The 17,278-nt window shown below is 56.9% G+C and overlaps 1 protein-coding gene across 1 annotated transcript; it reads right to left on the bottom strand.

The window, feature by feature from the left end:
- Positions 1–6,844: 6,844 nt before the first annotated feature.
- On the bottom strand, positions 6,845–16,328 carry BSND (barttin CLCNK type accessory subunit beta). Its single transcript, XM_069477989.1, has 4 exons — positions 16,152–16,328; positions 10,098–10,192; positions 8,234–8,485; positions 6,845–7,307 (listed from the first exon to the last, which is right to left on the bottom strand). The coding sequence occupies exons 1-4, from the start codon at positions 16,326–16,328 to the stop codon at positions 6,845–6,847; spliced, it is 987 nt and encodes a 328-aa protein (XP_069334090.1).
- Positions 16,329–17,278: the final 950 nt, after the last annotated feature.

Below are 17,278 nucleotides of genomic sequence, written 5' to 3'. Positions count from 1 at the left end.
CAGGTGCTTAGAGAGTGTTTGTAGCTATCATAGAATAAATGAATAAACAAAGGAACAAGTGAATGAATGAAATCTAACCCTCCCTGCCCCTGGGCTGGCCGACCCGGCCTCCAAAGCCTGTTAATGCCCACCTACCCATCACCCCAGTTCTGCTCTTCTCTGGGATGTGCGGGGGCTTGAGAACTCCGACCATTTGCAAAATCAACCAGTGGGACCTGTGGTCTGACCAATTTTCTGGGTCACTGGGGCCCTCACTTGCCCTGGCCCTGGGTCACCTCTGAACTGCTCACCGCCGTGGCCAGGGCTCTGGTATCTTGGAGGGAGGCTCCAGCCTCTGCCACAGAGTTCCCTGCCCCGCTCTGCTGGGCTCGTGGTCAGCAATGAGGAGCCCAGGACACTGGCTGCACAGCTTCAGTCCTCACCTGCGTCCACCCAGTGCCACGGGGTGGAGGGGGGGTAAAACTTTTCGCAGGGCAGGTTGAGACCTGAATCCTGCCTCAGGGCACAGGTCAGCCTTCTCGCCACCAATATGTTCCCTCATTCCCTTTTGTATCTATTAAGCACTGTATGCCCTAAACATTTCTTTCTTCAAGTCATTCATCTGCTCAGGAACCATCAGTGGATCCTTGTGGCCCCTCAGATCAAATCTGAGCTTCTCGGCAGGAATTCAAGAAGCCTCATGACCAAGCTATGGCCTCCCTCTCTCACCTTGTCCTCTACCTCTCCAGCCAGGCCAGTCTCCAGGTTTGGGGGAGCACCCCTTCCTCCTTCCCTCCTTGAGTGCTTGGCCTATGCCATGCCCTCCGTCTGAGATACCCTCGCCCTTTCATTCTACTTTCTCAAATGCTGGCCTGCAACTCCCACCTCCCCTGGGTGGCCTTCCAGCTATTCCAATTCTTGATAATCCACATAGAAAAAAAACAAAAAACTAACCCAAAGCCCTTCTGCATTTTAAAATCATCAGGTCTGCTTATTCAAAATCCAGACCATCCCAGACCTCTCCCGAGGTTGGTTCAGTGAAATTTTAAAGCTTCCTGGGAGAGTCTGGTGCTACCAGCCCAGCCAGGTCCATTTAACTGCATTTGGGAAGCGCTGACGATGCAGGGCTTGGACCGTACAGGAGCTTGCATGACACAGTGCTTGTAGACTTGGACAGCCCCACGTCTGCACTGGCTCCTGATGTCTATGCCTTGTTCCCATCGTCTCTGCAGACGATAGTAATACTCGTGATAACTACCATTTGCTGAGGGCTCGCCAGGCGCCAGGCACGTGCTGCACACTCGGTGGGCATTGTCTCATCTAATCTTCACAACATGGCTATTGGGTAGATATTATTAACCCCATTTTACTGATCAAGACATTGAGGGCCAGAAAGGCTAAGTCTCTTGGGTAAAGTCACAGAGCTGGCCAGCGGGGAAGCCCAGTCTCAAAGCCAGGGCTGATTACTCCAAACTGAGTGCTCCTCGTCCCTGGGTTTAGCAGTCTGTGCCCCAGGGCCAGCGAGCCTTCAGAGCAAGCACCTGGTTCAGTTCAATTCCGTTCTGTCTCACCGGCAGCACTATTCCTGCTTTTGCTAAGTCCTGGAGATAGAAGCATGGGTAGGAAGAGGCCCCTGTCCTCAAAAGTCCTCCTAGTCCAGGTGGGAGACTGGTAACGTAAGAAGTCCTGGGAATAGTCGGGCTCACAGTTTGGGGTAGACTCAGAGGAGAGGGTGGAGTGGGGAGGGTTCTGCCCTGGGAGGGGAGAACAGGGCCAGTTCAGGCTCCAGGGAGCAGAGAGAATTTGAGCCAGGCCTGGAGGGGTGACAGAGGAGGGGATGAAGGGCATCCAGGCGGGGGGAACAACCTGGGCAAAGGCAGCATGGCATGAAAGGTCAGCTGTCCCGTGCTGCTGTGCTGGGGGACGTGGTGGATGATTCAGCTGGAAAGGACCCCATATGCCAGCCTGAGGAACATGACTTTTATCCTGTGGGCCGCAGGGAGTCACGGAAGGTGTGGGAGCAGGGGTGTGTTTCCCTCAGCACCAGCACAGGGAAAGGCACAGGTGGGTGCTCAGTGGACCTGGCTGCCTGACTTGTCAATGTGCATCTTTCTCCTGTCCGCGCTGGGGTCGGGATGGCCTGGAGCCGCTGGAACATTCCTACCAGGAATTGAAGCCCTACAGCTATACCTCCTCTCCTCCATTTGCCCCTTCCCCAGGAGGATGGTCAAATTATTCAGCCTCTTTGAGCCTCAGTTTCCTCATATGACAATACTCCAACCTTGCAGGTTGTGAGGATGAAATGAAGTCAGGTGTGCACAGCATAGCAGGTGTGTCACTGAGTCACATTGTCACGTGCGGACCAGATGGCATTGTGGAAAGAGCACGGGCTCAGAGGACCTATGTTGGAATCCCAGTTTCACCCCCAGTGAAGGCCATCTCCCAGGGCTGATGGAAGGATTAAATTCTGCGAGATGGGACACGTGAAGCACCCCATGCTCAGCAGGTGCCTGAGAACCTGTTCCCCGCCTGTTCCCCCTCCAGGCTCCTGGGATGCTGCCCCTCACTCGGCATTTTAGACACCGCAGTCCCTGTGCTTGCTGTCAGCTTACCTGCCCTCAGCACCTGGCCCCCAGCAATGTCCTTTACCCACTGCAAGGAGTTTCACTTGCATCTTCCTCCTGGTGACCACATTCACCTATTGCCTTATTTGTCATGTAGACGAGGACACAGAGACCAGAGAGGGAAAGAAGGAAATTGACACCATTCGAGCACCAAAAATGTACCAGAGACATCGCACCCATTCGTTCTTCACAACAGCCCAAGAGGGAGCTTTTATCCTCCTCACTGCATAAATGTGGACGTTCATATTCAGAGAGGGGCATTGACTTGTCCAAGGTCACCCAGCAAGTAACTGGCAGAGGACGAGGGTAGGCCAGGCATTTCTGACTCAAGAGTCCGGGATTTAGAACAAACATTTGCAATGTGGGGTGGACAGATCTGTCCCCCAGGGCTGTTCCCAGGACAGATGGGGTGATAGGTGTGAGGGCATCTGGCACACAGTGCCTGAGGACTGGTCGTAGAAGTGGAGCCTTGTCCTTGTCCACCTCCACATAATCTTACAGGGAAAACGGAAGCCCAGGGAGGGCTGTGATGTGCCCAAGGTCACGGCCAGCAGTCGGCAGAGCCCAGGACCATTGTCTTCCCTTGCCTACCCCTTCCCAGTTAAGGACAGGCGCTGCCCCTCCAGGGCCTTTCCTCCCCAGAGAGTGGAAACTTCCAGAGTTCCTCTGACCTCACCGGAGAGTGAACAAGAGCAGGAATTTCCACCCTGGCACACGAATCCAGAGCCAGGGGCCGAAAGCTGGAATCCCAGGTTTTGCCACCCAAGGCAGCCCCCCACCAGGCCCTCGGTGCCCCCACCCCCCGGGGTCCTTCACGAGCACCTTGCCCCCTCCCGGCCAACCAGCTAATGAGAGGGGACACCCCAGAGGCGCTGGTGTTCTTAGAGGGGAGTGGGGAGCCACAGTGGGATGGCAGGTGGTGTGGGAAGTTAAGGGGATAAGTCATAGCACTCATGGTGGCCAGAGCTAAAAGGGTCAGTGTCCCCTGCCCCATCTTCAAAGCCCCAGCTTCTAAAAAGCTGCAGCTGCAAACAAAACCCACAGCACATTCCCCGTCTGCCCACCGTTGGTGGCAGGCTCAGAGGAGGAGCTGCCGAGCGGTGAGACGGCAGGGTCACAGCGCCTGCCAGCCGGGCGCTGGCCCGGCCCTCTCGGCAGTCCTCGGTGCTCTCCCTCTGGACACGAACATCACAGAATGCCAGCATCATCAGACAGGGCCGCTCCCACCATGATGGGTCAACACAAAGCAAGACCACTTGGCAGTTACCAGGGCTGAGCGCAGGCAAAACATGACCAGAAATGACCAACCATCCCCGTCCTGCCTGTAGGGCGGCCGCTACTTGTCCAGCTTTAGCAGTGGTCTGGTCTCCCTTCCTTCTAGATAGCATTGAGGAAGATGCCCAGTCCTACAATCAGCTCCTGACGTCATGCCGTCTAGAGCCAAGGTCCGCTTCCTCAAACCCCCGAAACCACCGGACGCCAGCCCGAAGCCTGTAGCGGGTCCTTTCTGACACCCTCTTTCCGAGACACCCCGTGGTTCCCCGCAGCTCCTGTTCCCCCTCGCTGCAGCGAGGGACCCTGCTGACTGCAGGTGCGTGCCTGGCGCCCTTCTGCTGCAGGACGTTGACAGACGGAGCCTGTCACGTACCCCGCCACGCAACCCTGCGAGATTCAGAGACAGGGCACATCGAGTCCCGTTTGCACATGAGGAGACTGAGGTCCACAGGGGCAACCGGACCTGCCGGGTCACGGGGTAGGGGAGGTGAACACGCAGGGTGTCGTCCGGACGGGAAAGCTCTGACAGGGAGACGGAGCGCCGCTCCCAGCCAAGGAGAGGCAGCGGCACCGACCAGGACCTCCCCGGGCAGGTCAGCCGCGTGGTCTCCCCGACATGCAGCGAGGTGGGGGGCGACCAAGCCTGGACCTCGCCGTCTCTCTCGCTGCCCCGACCCCCTGCAGGCCCCTCCGGGACAGGCCCGGCATCCAGAGGCTCTTGTTCATGTCGAAGGCCCTGCAGGTGTGGCTCGGGGGAAGGGGGCCACTCCTGAGATCCGGCACCATGCAGCCGCCCCCGCGGTCTGGCCACTGCGGTGGGTGCTCGCTTCCTAGAGGGGGCCCCGGGGGCCTGCGGGCACCACGCCTCATTTATCCTGCCCTGAGAGGGGACAGGTGCTTTTACAGAAAAGAATGTGCAGGTGAATGAAGGTGACCACTGTAAAGTTGAAAACTGGTTTATTTCAGCCATTGGCGCTCGCGCTCCTTCTGATGCAGGTCACAGACTTCCCTGCCTTGGTCCGCAGAGCACAGGAGCTCGCTACACCTCACCTCATCCGAGGACGCGGGCTATGAGCAGGAACACCTGTCCCTGCGTCACACCAGCAGAGAGGATGTGCCCGGGGCACCCTTCACTCCAGAGGCAGAAGTGACCCAGAAGAGGGAGTGTGCTCGGGGCTGTGCCCTTCTGACACCGCACAGGTGGCATCTCCTTCCTCCAGCCAGGACCCCAACCGTGACCCAGAGGCCCACCCACCTGGTGACGGTCTCCAGGTGCAAGCTCTGAGTGTGCGCTCCTGGTCTGAGGTGGCATCACTGCCCTTTCTCTGCAGCTGGGGCGGGCACAGAGGGGCTCTGCAGAGACCAGCGTAATAAAAGCGTCACTCTGAGATGCTACGGATACAGTGACCTCTGCAGGGGCCCCTGAGGCGGCCTGAGCTATGTGCCCCAGATGGCCGTGTGGCTGTCACTCCGCTGCCTCTGCGGTGTCAGGTTTTCACTTCTCTGCTCCCACCTCAGCCTCAGCTTCTGTTTCGCGCTCCGTCTCCAACTTGCAAGAAATCAAGCTCGCTAGATCGCGAGCCCTTTGGGGCGGGGACTGTAGCAGTGGTTCATTCTCTCTCCCCCTAGAGACCCCAGCGTGATGTCTGGCACATGGCAGGTGCTCAGTAAACACCACCTGATTCAAACTAAATTAAGGCAGGACGCTGAATTTCGCCCGCAATCCTACATCAGTGCAAACGTATTCTGCGGGTGGGGGGAGGGCCATGTTCCTGCAGGGGCTTTCTGCCCGGCCCTGTGACTGTACACAGGCCACTTAGAAGTCTGAATGCCAGAGAGGGAGAGGGCTGTGAGTCCAACAGTTGGGGAAGTGGGAGAGGACGACGTCATCTGCAGAAGTTCCTGGGTCCTGGTGAGTTCTGTCTACCCTCAATGACCAGGGCTCCAGGCCAGACCAGAGTCCTGGCTGGGCACAGGAGATGCCGAGGTAAGGGTCAAGGTCATGAGGCCACCCTTGGGCAGGAGCAGGGGCACACCACAGTGATAAACGTACAAGGCCCAGAGGTAGCGCAGCAGAGCAAGGGCTGCTTTATTCCAGGAGTGTGACATCAGGAAAAGCCTTCAGAGGAAGGTCATCTGTGCAGGGCTTTGAAGGATGAGCAGGAGTTTGCCAAGCTGGCGAGGGAGCCGGGGGCAGCCTGGTGGAGGAGGGCAGCTCGGGCAAGAGCGTGAGCAGCAGGATGGCGGGGCTGGAACTGGAGGAGCAGAGAGAATGAGGGGGGCTGTCCAGGGATAAAGTCGGGAGGATAGCAGGGGTCGGCCACGGAGGTTTCGGATCCCGGCGGAGGGGCAATGGGAGCTGCAGGAGGACGTGGGCAGGAAGAGGCGTGGTGAGCTCCGAGTGAAGACGATCACCCCACCTACCAGATGGACTACAAGACCACAGGAATGGGAGCCCCGAGAGGCCTTCACAAGATCAGGGCCCAGGGATAGCACCAAGGAGGGTCCCTGTCAGAGGCCAACTGTGGGGGGAAGTGGAAAGAACTTTTGAGGGTCTCAGCAGCTGCAAACCTTCTCATTGCGTCATATTTTACCTTCAAAGGTTTGCCAAAGGGAACTACCAATTGGGAGAGCACTGAGCCATGGGTAGGCGTCATCCTCTCCCTGTGCTTTTTCTTTTTTTAGAGACAGGGTCTCGCTCTGTCTCCCAGGCTAGAGTGCAGCGGCACGATTGTAGCTCACTACAGCCTCCAACTTCTGGGCTCAAGCGATCCTCCCACCTCGGCCTCCCAAAGTGCTGGGATTACTGGTGTGAGCCACCACCGGTCCCTTGTGCATTTCTTTACAGTTCTCAAAATGCTCTCAGGTCCATTGTCTCATCTGAACCTCTATGAAATCCCATTTTGCAGATAGGGAAACTGAGGCCTATGAGGTCACATGGGGTTAGCAGTGGTTCCAGTTCCTTCTCACCCCTGGGCATTGAGCTCAAAGCCCAGTTCCTTGTCTGGAAGGGGGTCCCCGGGGCTGTCTGGCAGCCCATAGTACAAGTCTTCCTCCTCCTCCTCAGGCTCCTCCGTGCCTGTGTCCAAAGCCGCCGCCTCCTCCTCCTCCTCCTCCTCCTCCTCCTCCTCCTCCTCCTCCTCCTCCTCCTCCTCCTTTGTCCCTGGGGACCGTTGCCAGTTGTTGGGCAGGGCCACTTCCTGCTGCTGCCCTGCTTGGGGCACATCCTCCCCCGTGGGGGCGTCGATCAGGGCAAAGTCGCCGTAGCGGTCCAGCGGGCACCAGCAGGCCCGGGGCTCCTGTGGAGGGGGGTGAGGTTCCTCCCTGTCAGGTGGAGATGGATCAGGGCTGCTGTCGTCGCTGGAGCCCACGTCCAGGTCATCTTGGAAGGAGGCCAAGGGTGCAGGGCCCTGGGGACAGGCTGCAGGGCTGCAGGGCAAAGACCACAAGGGTGAGGGTAGCTCTGAGTCAGACTGCCTGGGTCCAAATCCCGGCCTCTAGCTGCAAGGCCTGGGGTAGGCCAGTTCACCTCTCCGGGCCCAGTTTCCTCCCCTGTAAAGTGGGGGAAATACCAGTATTCACTCCTGCAGCTGTTACTGAGGTTTACAGCAGACAATATGCACAAAGCACTTTGCACCATGCCTGGCACCTCCTAGGTGCTCAAGAAACAGGGCTATTATACGTTACTATCCAAACCAGGTCACGCGTGCACTTCTCCAGTCATTCAGGGTCCTCCTCTGGTCTCTCATGGGCCCAGTCACACTGGGGCAGCCTTCTGTTTCCTTGTCTGCCCCCCCATTGGACTGGGAGCTCCTCAGGGTGGAGGCCAGTCCAGGCCAGGCAGGGAGTAGGTGCCCGGTAATGCTGATGGAATGGATAAATAAACGGATGGACGAGGAACTCAGCTCACAGATGGATAGGGACAGGTGTGGGGTGGGGAGTGACTTGCTCAAAGTCACAGGTAGGTCATCAGCAGAGCCAAGATTTGCACTCGGGTCCCTCTGGCTCCCAGCCCTCCGCTACTCACAGAGAGATTGAGAGAGAGCACCTAAAGGCATTGTCCCAATCCTCACAATATCCTGTGTAGCAGGAATGATCATTCCCATGTGGGGAAACTGAGGCCCAGGAGAGTGAGGAACGTGCCAAAGTTACCCAGCAGAGGGGCTGGGATTTGACCCCAGGCCCACCCGACTCCTAAGCCCATATTCACCTGGCTGCCTCTCAGGGTGGCCCGCACCCTCCACTGCCCTCTCCTGACTGCCAAATGTCCCCAGCCACCCTCGGTGGCCCCCCACCCCCTCCTCCTTTATCCCGGAACTGGGCTGCATCCCCAGTCCCGAGCTCTGCACACTCACCTGGGCCTGCTCTGAGTCGGGTCTCTCTCCCCCTCATTCTCGTCGGAGCCCCTGTGGACGACGACAGCAGCCTCCGTCCAGGCCTGAATGTCCCCAGGGCCACGTTCTCCACCACTGGTTCCCAGCTTGGGGCCCAGAAGGGGGCGGGGGTCCTCACTGTAGCTCATGACCTTCATCTGGATGTGGCTGAAGTCGGGCAGGCTCTGGTCGTAGGCGGCTTCCTCCCACAGCCTGACGTAGGGGGTCTGGGGACTGGCGGGGGCACAGCAGGCAGAGTGGGAGTGAGAACAGGCAGGATGAGTCTCTCAGCAAACACCAGGATTTTCCCCTGGCCCTGTTTGCCCTGGGCATGTGTTCTTCCCTGATCTCACAGAAGACTTTGGGGATGTTGCTGTACCCATTTCAGGGATGAGCAGGCTGAGGCCCAGCAAGGTGAATAAACCAAGTGGCAAAGCTCGGGCCTGGCCCCCAGTCTGACTCTCAGTCCAGTGTGTCCGTGTCTCCGAAGTTACCCACAAGGGTGCAATTGCAAAATGAAGACCGGTTAACACTGAGAGTTTACTGGGCGCTGGACAGTGGGCCAGTCATCCTGTCGTTCCCAGCAACGCCTTGAAGCAGGGACTATCATCCCAGTCCACAGGTGAGGACAGTGGTAACAGCCTCAGCTATTGAATGCTCCTTTCCTGCCAGGCTCTGCAGTCAGCCCAGCCGAGCCTCACCGCAGTTCCAGGAGAGTCTGGGAAGAAACGGAGCCACAGGGCCTCTGCCTGGCTTGTACCCAGGGTGACACGGACACTAGGTGGTAGCACTGGGGCTCCAGGAGTCATGTTCTCTATCACTGTGCTACGGTCCCCGCGGAAGGTGCGGTCACAAGGCTGGGAAGTGAGAGGGAGGAGCCCAGAGCCCAGGGTGGCCTGAGCCCCCGCTCTGTCATGGCAGCATGTAACAGAGCTTGGGCTGCCCCCACGCCTTCTGGAGTCCACCCACTTCATGCCCACTGGGACATTTGTTCACCCTGTGTGCCAGGAGCAGAAGAGGCCACCATCGGTCCCTTCCCCAAGCAAAACAGAGAGAATCCCTGGCCCAGCTGACAGACCCTAGACCTTGGCAGTGCCCTGTCAGGCCAAGGCTTGACACCCCCAGGGAGTGGCCGGTCAAACCTCCTGACGCCCCGGTCTCTGAGCCTCAGTCTTCCCATCTGTATAAAGGGCCTAACAGCCCCCCCTCACAGGGCTTCTATGAGGACTGAAGGAGTGATGGGTGCACAGTGCGTGACCAGCACTTGCTAATGGTGACAAACACTTACAGAAGACCTATGGGGTGCCAGGGCCTGTTCTTAGCATTCTGCGTATATTGCCTCCCTTGCCTGAAACCTAGGGGACAGTCCCATTAGTAACCCCATTTCACAGACTGGGCAAACAGAGGTCAGCTGCTTGCCCAAAGGCACGCAGCTAGTGAGTGACAGAGCCCCAGGGCTGTGCCTCTTGTTGCTTGTCCGTAGCAGCTGTGGCAGTGCCCCCGTGACTCTATCTCACTGTGTTTTCCACAGGATGTTTCACTGTATGATTCCTGTGTCACTGAGACCCCGTATTCACTGTAAGACTTTATCTTGTCCCTGAGCCTCAGTTTCCTCACCTATGAAATGGGAATAATAACACCTAACTCAGGGAACTGAGAGTTCAGAACAATCCGTGATTTCTAGTAGTTCCTTCTCAGTAAGTGGGAGGGCAAAGCGGGCACTTGGGTCAAGAGGAGGAGACACCGCCCACGCCTCCTGCTCCCTCCCTCCCTCTCCTGGGCAAGGGCGGATTGGCCTGAGGGGCTTCCCGGCCCCCCTCCTCCCCGCGCAAGGGCCCGCACCCACCTCCTCACATCTGCCGCAAGTCCATTCTCCAGCAGGCCCAGGGCCTTCGGGGACAGGATGCCCTGGAAGTCAGAGTCAGCGGGCACGAAGGCGACCTGCAGGGCAAAGGGAGACGCCTCTCTGCAGCTGGCCGGGGCAGGCGGCTGCCCCCACACACCCTTGGCCGCTGCTCTCCCTGGGGCGTCAGTAAACCGCTCACACACCCTGGGAGAGAGCCTGCACCACGGGGCCTCCCTGCCTGACAGGGGAGGGGCCTGCTCAGGGCACAGCTCCAGGGAGGGACAGACCTCTGGGATCTTCATTCACCCAGCAAACATTTATTGAGCACCTGCTGTATACAGGCCCTCTTCTAGCACTAGGGGGCAGCAGCGAGTGAGAGAAAACCCTGCCCTCGGGGAGGGCACATCTCTTCATCTCCCAGAGGTCTCCCTCCATCCAGTGCCCAGCACAAGCCTGGCACGTAGTAGGCACTTCATCCATATCTGGTAATGAGCGTCCGTGTGTTTCCTGGCACAGAGGCTGCAGTGGGGGAGATAGATGGCTGTGGTTGCGCCCACTAGTCCTCGTCCCCGAGGTTTCAGGGATCAGGAGGTCTCTGCAGGTGCAGCACCGGGGCTGGGCGCGCATGGTGGCGGGAGGCAGGGCATAAAGGAGGCAGTGGGATGGGGTGGGAGGAGCCCCGCCTCTGGGGTCTGGGAGATGGGTGGGGATCCTTCCTCTGCCAGGTCCTTGTTGAGGGCCCTGGGAAGCCCAGCCCCCTCCCAGAGCCTCTCTGTGCTCTTTGTATAACGGGGCTACCCTGGGGAGATGTCACACAGCCGTGTTCAGAGCTACATTGTTCTCGAGAGCCAAAATGTGGGAGCACCCCAAGTGTCCATCCATGGGGGAATGGATAAACAAAATGCGGTCCATCCCTACAATGCAGTACTATTCAGCCTTAAAAAGGGAGGAAATTCTGACACATGCTGTGACATGGATGAACCACGAGAGAGGACATTGCCAAGCAAAATAAGCCAGACACAAAAACCAAATACCATATGATTCCACTTCTCTGAGCCACCTAGAGCAGTGACACCCACGGAGACAGAAAGTAGAATGGTGCTCGCCAGCGGCTGGGGAGAGGGGAAAGGGGGAGCTGTTCTCAACAGGTGCAGAGTTTTAGTTTTATAAGATAAAAAGCATTTTGGAGATTGGCTGCGGAACACTATGAATATACTTAATGCCACTGAACTGTGCACTTAAACATGGTTACAACAGTGAATTTTAAGTTCTATGTATCCACAGTTTTTAAAAATGGGACTAGTTATGTGAGGATTTCATGAGATAATATATAAGGAATCATCCAGCAAGGTGGCCGACATACAGTTACTGCTCAGTAAGTCATAACTTGATGCTACTGAAGACTGTTACCTGACTTCTCTGAGTCTTGCTCTCCTCAGCTAAAACTTTTCCCAGAAACATTTGATGAGACCCTACTGTATTATACCAGGTTCATAAATAGCACTCCCATTTCCCTTTTCCATAGAGTGCAGTGAGTAGAAGGCACTTATATGCACCAAAAAAGCTCCATCCTGATGGAGAGAAAGAAGGGAATGATGGATGGAGGAGTTCTAGAACTTCTGTGAGGGGTGAGCTGCCTCCAGTTGTCTAGAAATAAGGCCAGGGCCCGGGCATCTTCCAGCCCCGCTGAGGACGCCCTGCACTTCCCAGCTGGCTCTGCACTTCCTGGAAGCTGTCCTTCACCTCATGGCCCAGTTAGTGCCATCATCATCATCATCATCATCACCACCATTATAACCATCACCATCACCATCATGACCATCACCATCATCATCACCAGCATCACCATCAACATCATCATCACCATGATCATCATCATCATCACCATCATCGCCATCGCCATCACCATCATCATCACCACCACCATCACAATCCTCATCATCACCATCATCGTCACCACCACCATCACAATCCTCATCTTCACCATCATCGTCACCACCACCGTCACAATCCTCATCATCACCATCATCGTCACCACCACCGTCACAATCCTCATCATCACCATCATCATCACCACCACCATCACAATCCTCATCTTCACCATCATCATCACCACCACCGTCACAATCCTCATCATCACCATCATCGTCACCACCACCATCACAATCCTCATCATCACCATCATCGTCACCACCACCATCACAATCCTCATCATCACCATCACCACCACAATCCTCACCATTACCATTCTCCTCATTACCATCAATATCATCACCATCATCATCACCACCACCATCACAATCCTCATCATCATCATCATCATCACCACCATTATAACCATCACCAACACCATCATGACCATCACCATCATCACCAGCATCACCATCAACATCATCATCACCATGATCATCATCATCATCACCATCATCGCCATCGCCATCACCATCATCATCACCACCACCAACACAATCCTCATCATCACCATCATCGTCACCACCACCATCACAATCCTCATCTTCACCATCATCATCACCACCACCGTCACAATCCTCATCTTCACCATTATCGTCACCACCACCATCACAATCCTCATCATCACCATCACCATCACAATCCTCACCATTACCATTCTCCTCATTACCATCAATATCATCACCATCATCATCATCACCATCATGCTCATCCTCATCACTATCACCATCACCGTCTTCATCATCACCATCCTCACCATCAACAGCATCATCATCATCATGAAAAACCTCAAGGCGAAGGAGAGGACATAGCATCTTAAAATACAAGCTCTTTGGCGAGGGGCACAGGCAGAGCTGAGGCTGGGGAGGGGATATCAGACCATGGAAACTCCCAAAACATCAGATGGAGAAGCTCAGCCTTTCTCTAGAAGCAGCAGGGGTCCTGGGGGAGTTCTGGGTAGGAGCGTACACAGCTTTGTGTTCAGGCAGAACATTGAGCAGTCCCCAGAGGGAGGAAGCAGAGGGAGGGAGGCCAATGGAGAGGATAGAACCTGCAACCCCCAGTCGGGGTCCTGGTCCTGTGCTCCAGCAGAGCAGGCAGGAGTGAGGACTGGGGGACTCGTGGGCAGAGGCCATGGCCAGCTGGGAGAGGCCCCGCTCCCAGCTCCCCTGCAGCATCTCAGCGAATGGGCTCAGCACGCCCAGCTGCCCCACTCACTACAGGTGCACAGAAGCCTCTTCCTCTCCCAGGCCTGAGGCCCAGTTAGCTGCCAAATCGGCCAGGTCTCCTTCAGAGATCTGATGCAATAACCCGGGTGGGCGTGCTGCACGTGCCAGCCACAGTGGGTGCTCTGGTGAACCGGCAGTGTCTTCTCGGTGCCCACAGCCTTGGGTCCCAACTCCACCTCAGCCCAGAGCACCCTCACCTCTCACCTGGACAGAGAAGGGGCCTCCCTGCCGGTCTGGCTGCCCCTGGACCTTCCTCCCTCCGAGGTCAGCCTGATAACTTTCTCAGACTGCAAAGCTGATCATGTCCCTCTCTCGTCCCGTCACCTAGACAGCAAGGTCGCAGCTCCTGAGCATAGCATCCCCGGCCCGAGCAGCTGACTGCACCCCCTCTCCACCTTCCCCGCCCTCCGCTCACCCCTAGATCCACCGCGTGTCTTTGATCTTTGACCATGCCGCTCTTCTGCCTGCAGTGTCTTTCCCTGTCTTCTCTGCCCGGTGAACTTCTATCTAGCCTGCAAAGCCCAGCCCACCTTCTCTGTGAAGCCTACATCCCCCTCATCAGGCAGCAAACCGTCTCTCCCCCTAGACGTCCAGCCCCTCAGAAACAGGGACGGCTTAACGCATGATGGTCCTGGCTACCTCTCACCTTCGTATCCTCATTAGCCAATTCTCTTCCCTTATATTTATATTTCTTCCAATCCAAAACTGTTCCATTTACTGAAGCTTTCCATAGGTCAGGCAGTGAGGGCCAGGGGGGAGCCCGAGGGGAGGACAGGCATGAGCGCTGGAAGCCACAATGGCCCAGGCACCGAGGAGACCACGTGGGACTCAGGGAGCCCCAGGTCTGGAGTGTCTCCCGGGTGCACAGCACACGTTCCGCCCCCCGCTCTGTGGAGTCGACCTGTGCGGGCTCCAGCAGCCACAGCCCTGAAGCACAGCACTCGCTCACGCAGACCCACACCAGTGCGCACGCACCTGCACACACATGCACACACATGCAGGGGCCCACCCGGCGCCACAGACACCAATCCTGGGAGCAATGCCTTCGCCCTGCGTCGGGTGTGATGCCACGTCCCCCACCTCCAGCACGCCACGCAAGGCTCAGAGTTGGGGGGACTCCCTCTGCCAAGGTCACAGAAGTAGGACATGAGGGGGCAGGGATTTGAAGCTGGGCCTGTAGGCCACCAAAGTGTGTGCCGTTTCCACCCCACCACGCTGCCTCCGCATGAACACGTGAATCTATCAGCAGTTACTCATTAATACCCAGCAATATTCCCTCCCTCTCCACCCGCCACTGCCACTCTGGTCACTGCCCACCAGCCCAGAGCCACTTCTGGTTGAGGACGAGGGCAGGAAGGACGTTCCCCTCCACACCCTGATGTCCCCCTGCCATCCGCCAGGGTCCAGCCTCCTCGCTAGGAGGAGGATTACGATGGTGGTGGTGACATGGGTGGCTCTGGACCCAAGGACCTTGTCTCCCAGTGACCTCCGCTCAGGGCGTTGCACAGACAGAGGCGAGTTGACTGTAAACTGCTCGGTAAATGACTGCAAACCAGCCCAGACCGCCCCAACACTGAACACACGCCGACAGCCCGGGGCTGGCCCACGGAGGGGGCAGGGCTGGGGAAAGCCTGGCCCAGGCCCCCAGGCCCCACTCCCTTGAACCCTGGGCACAGCCATCCAGTGAAGGAGAGGAGGGTCTGGGGGTGGTGGGGGCTGCCTAGGCCTGGAGTCCTAGATGTCAGTCCAACAGAGCCCCTGGATGAACCCCCTTCCCCACCCCCTCCTCCTGACTCACACATTGTACAAATGAGGAAACTGAGGCTGAGAGAGGGCAGGGGCTTGAGCAAAATCTTCCAGGCTGTAGAGACAGAGCCCAAATTAGAATCCATGTTTCTCTCCTCATCTCCCTTGATCTGTCTCTGATCAGCTGTGCAACTGTGGAAGAGTCACACAACCTCTCTGGGCTTTGAAGGTTTACACCTCCTTCACAGGGTTGCTGGGAAGATCAATAACAGTAAGACTGTCAACGCTTCACCTACATATAACACCCTTCCCAAATAGTCCTATATCCCATCTCTTCTCTGATCTTTAGAATAACCCTGTAAGGCTGTAAAAAATAGGGGCTTTGGACTCCACTTTGCAGATGAAAAAACTGAGGCTCAGAAAGACAAAGTTCACACAGAGAGTTTGGGACAGAACTGGAACTAGAACCCAGGACTCCCAAAACAGTGCTCTTCCCATCACTAAATCACACATAAGGCTAGAAATACATTAAGACTTGGAAAGATATACCACCGCCCAATGCATGCCACCATGGTGAGACGTGACTGCCCCAGGACTCTCAGCAGCTCTGGGAGCTCGGGAGTAGGGAGGACCCAAGGCGGAGGGTTATGCTTAGGTCACACACGTGGTCTGAGCTCCAATCCAAGCTCTGTCACTTCACCTTGCTGAGCCTCAGGTTTCTCCACTATAAAATGAGAGCACAGGTGAGAGCTGTGCAAGAAGCTCAGGACCAGAGCCGAACTGCGCCCTGAGCGCAGGCGTGCCCAGCAGGGGGTAAGCGCTCCTTAACTTTTGTTTCAAGCTCATGGATCATGTGTTGTGTTTCACTGTGTCTCCCCCATCGTGCCTGGTTCAAGGCTGCAGACCCAGAGGGCTTCGGATCAACCCTTATGCTAAGCGATGGATGGATGGATGGATGGTTGGATGGATGTTCAGGAGAGCAGAGAGAAGAAAACAGGAGAAGAATGAAGACGGTCGCAGGATGGGGGACTGGCTGCTGTGTGGAGCAAAGGCACCGTCTCCAGCCCCCCGCCCCCACCGGGCCCCACCCGGCCCCACCACCACCTACCTTGGGGTAGCACTGGCACATGCTCCAGATGACACCCCCGATCACCATGACGCTGCCCATGGCGTAGAAGGTGCCGTAGACCTGGGGCCGATCATGGCTCATGAGGAACGTGCCGAGGGCCAGCAGGAAAAGCCCCAGCACGATGAAGCCGATGCGGAAGGTCTTCTCATCAGCCATGGCTGCCGGCCTGCGCACCCCAGCAGAGGGGACACGGGCAGTCCAGCGTGAACACCCAGACAGGCTCTCACAGGGAGGGATGAAGCTCTGGGATTGCTGCAAATCGAGGCTCAGGGTTCAAGGGAGAGCAGGATCCCTCAGGTCCAGCTGCAGTCCCAGGGCCCACCCGTTCAACAGGGCTGGAGGCGGCACGCTTCAGTGGACCCAAGCACCCACCAGCCACCTCCACTCCTGGCCCTGTCACCTTCCCTCTGGGCCCTGCAGGCCTGGAGTGTGTGTGAATCTGAGGGAGGGAACGCGCAGGGGAGGGAGAGGGGGAGGCTACAGGGCTGGGCCCCAGCCAAGGCTTTGACATCACCTCATTTGCCTACTGTGGGGCCGAGCTGGCTGGACAGGCGGCCCCACACCATCTAGCCCTGGGAAGCAGGGTGCAATTCTGCAGCCACAAGACGTTAGAATGTCGCCAGAGGATTAGAGGATCCCACAGGCTGGCATTTCAGAATCCTGAAGAATTCTAGACTCTTCAAGGACACGGGACCATCTGGGGTTCAGGCATACTGGTCCATATTTACTGGGTGGTGACTACGTGCATGGCACCGTTCTAAACATGTTACAGCTCCTAACTCATTTAAGCGGAACTCCATGAGGCAGGTACTACTATCCCCACTTTGCAGAAGAGGACACTGAGGCACAGACACGTAACTCGCCCAAGGTCACACAGCTAGAAATGGCAGAGCGGCTGGGATTTGAACCCAGAGGCCATGCACATAGCCACAGTGCAATACTGCTCGACCGGAGCATGAGGGCAAAGGTGCAAGTTCTGACAGCAAGGCAGACCGCCTGGGTTTGGAATCTGGTCCTCCACTGTGGGGCGGCATGGTCTTGATCAAGTTACCTGCCTGTGCCTCAGTTTCCTCCTCTGTAAAATGGGGATAACAATAGCACTTCCC

Source organism: Eulemur rufifrons, chromosome 8, assembly GCF_041146395.1.
Source record: "Eulemur rufifrons isolate Redbay chromosome 8, OSU_ERuf_1, whole genome shotgun sequence".
NCBI lineage: Eukaryota > Metazoa > Chordata > Mammalia > Primates > Lemuridae > Eulemur > Eulemur rufifrons.
Note: the sequence above shows the minus strand (reverse complement) of the source record. Positions and strands in the feature narration are given on the sequence as shown.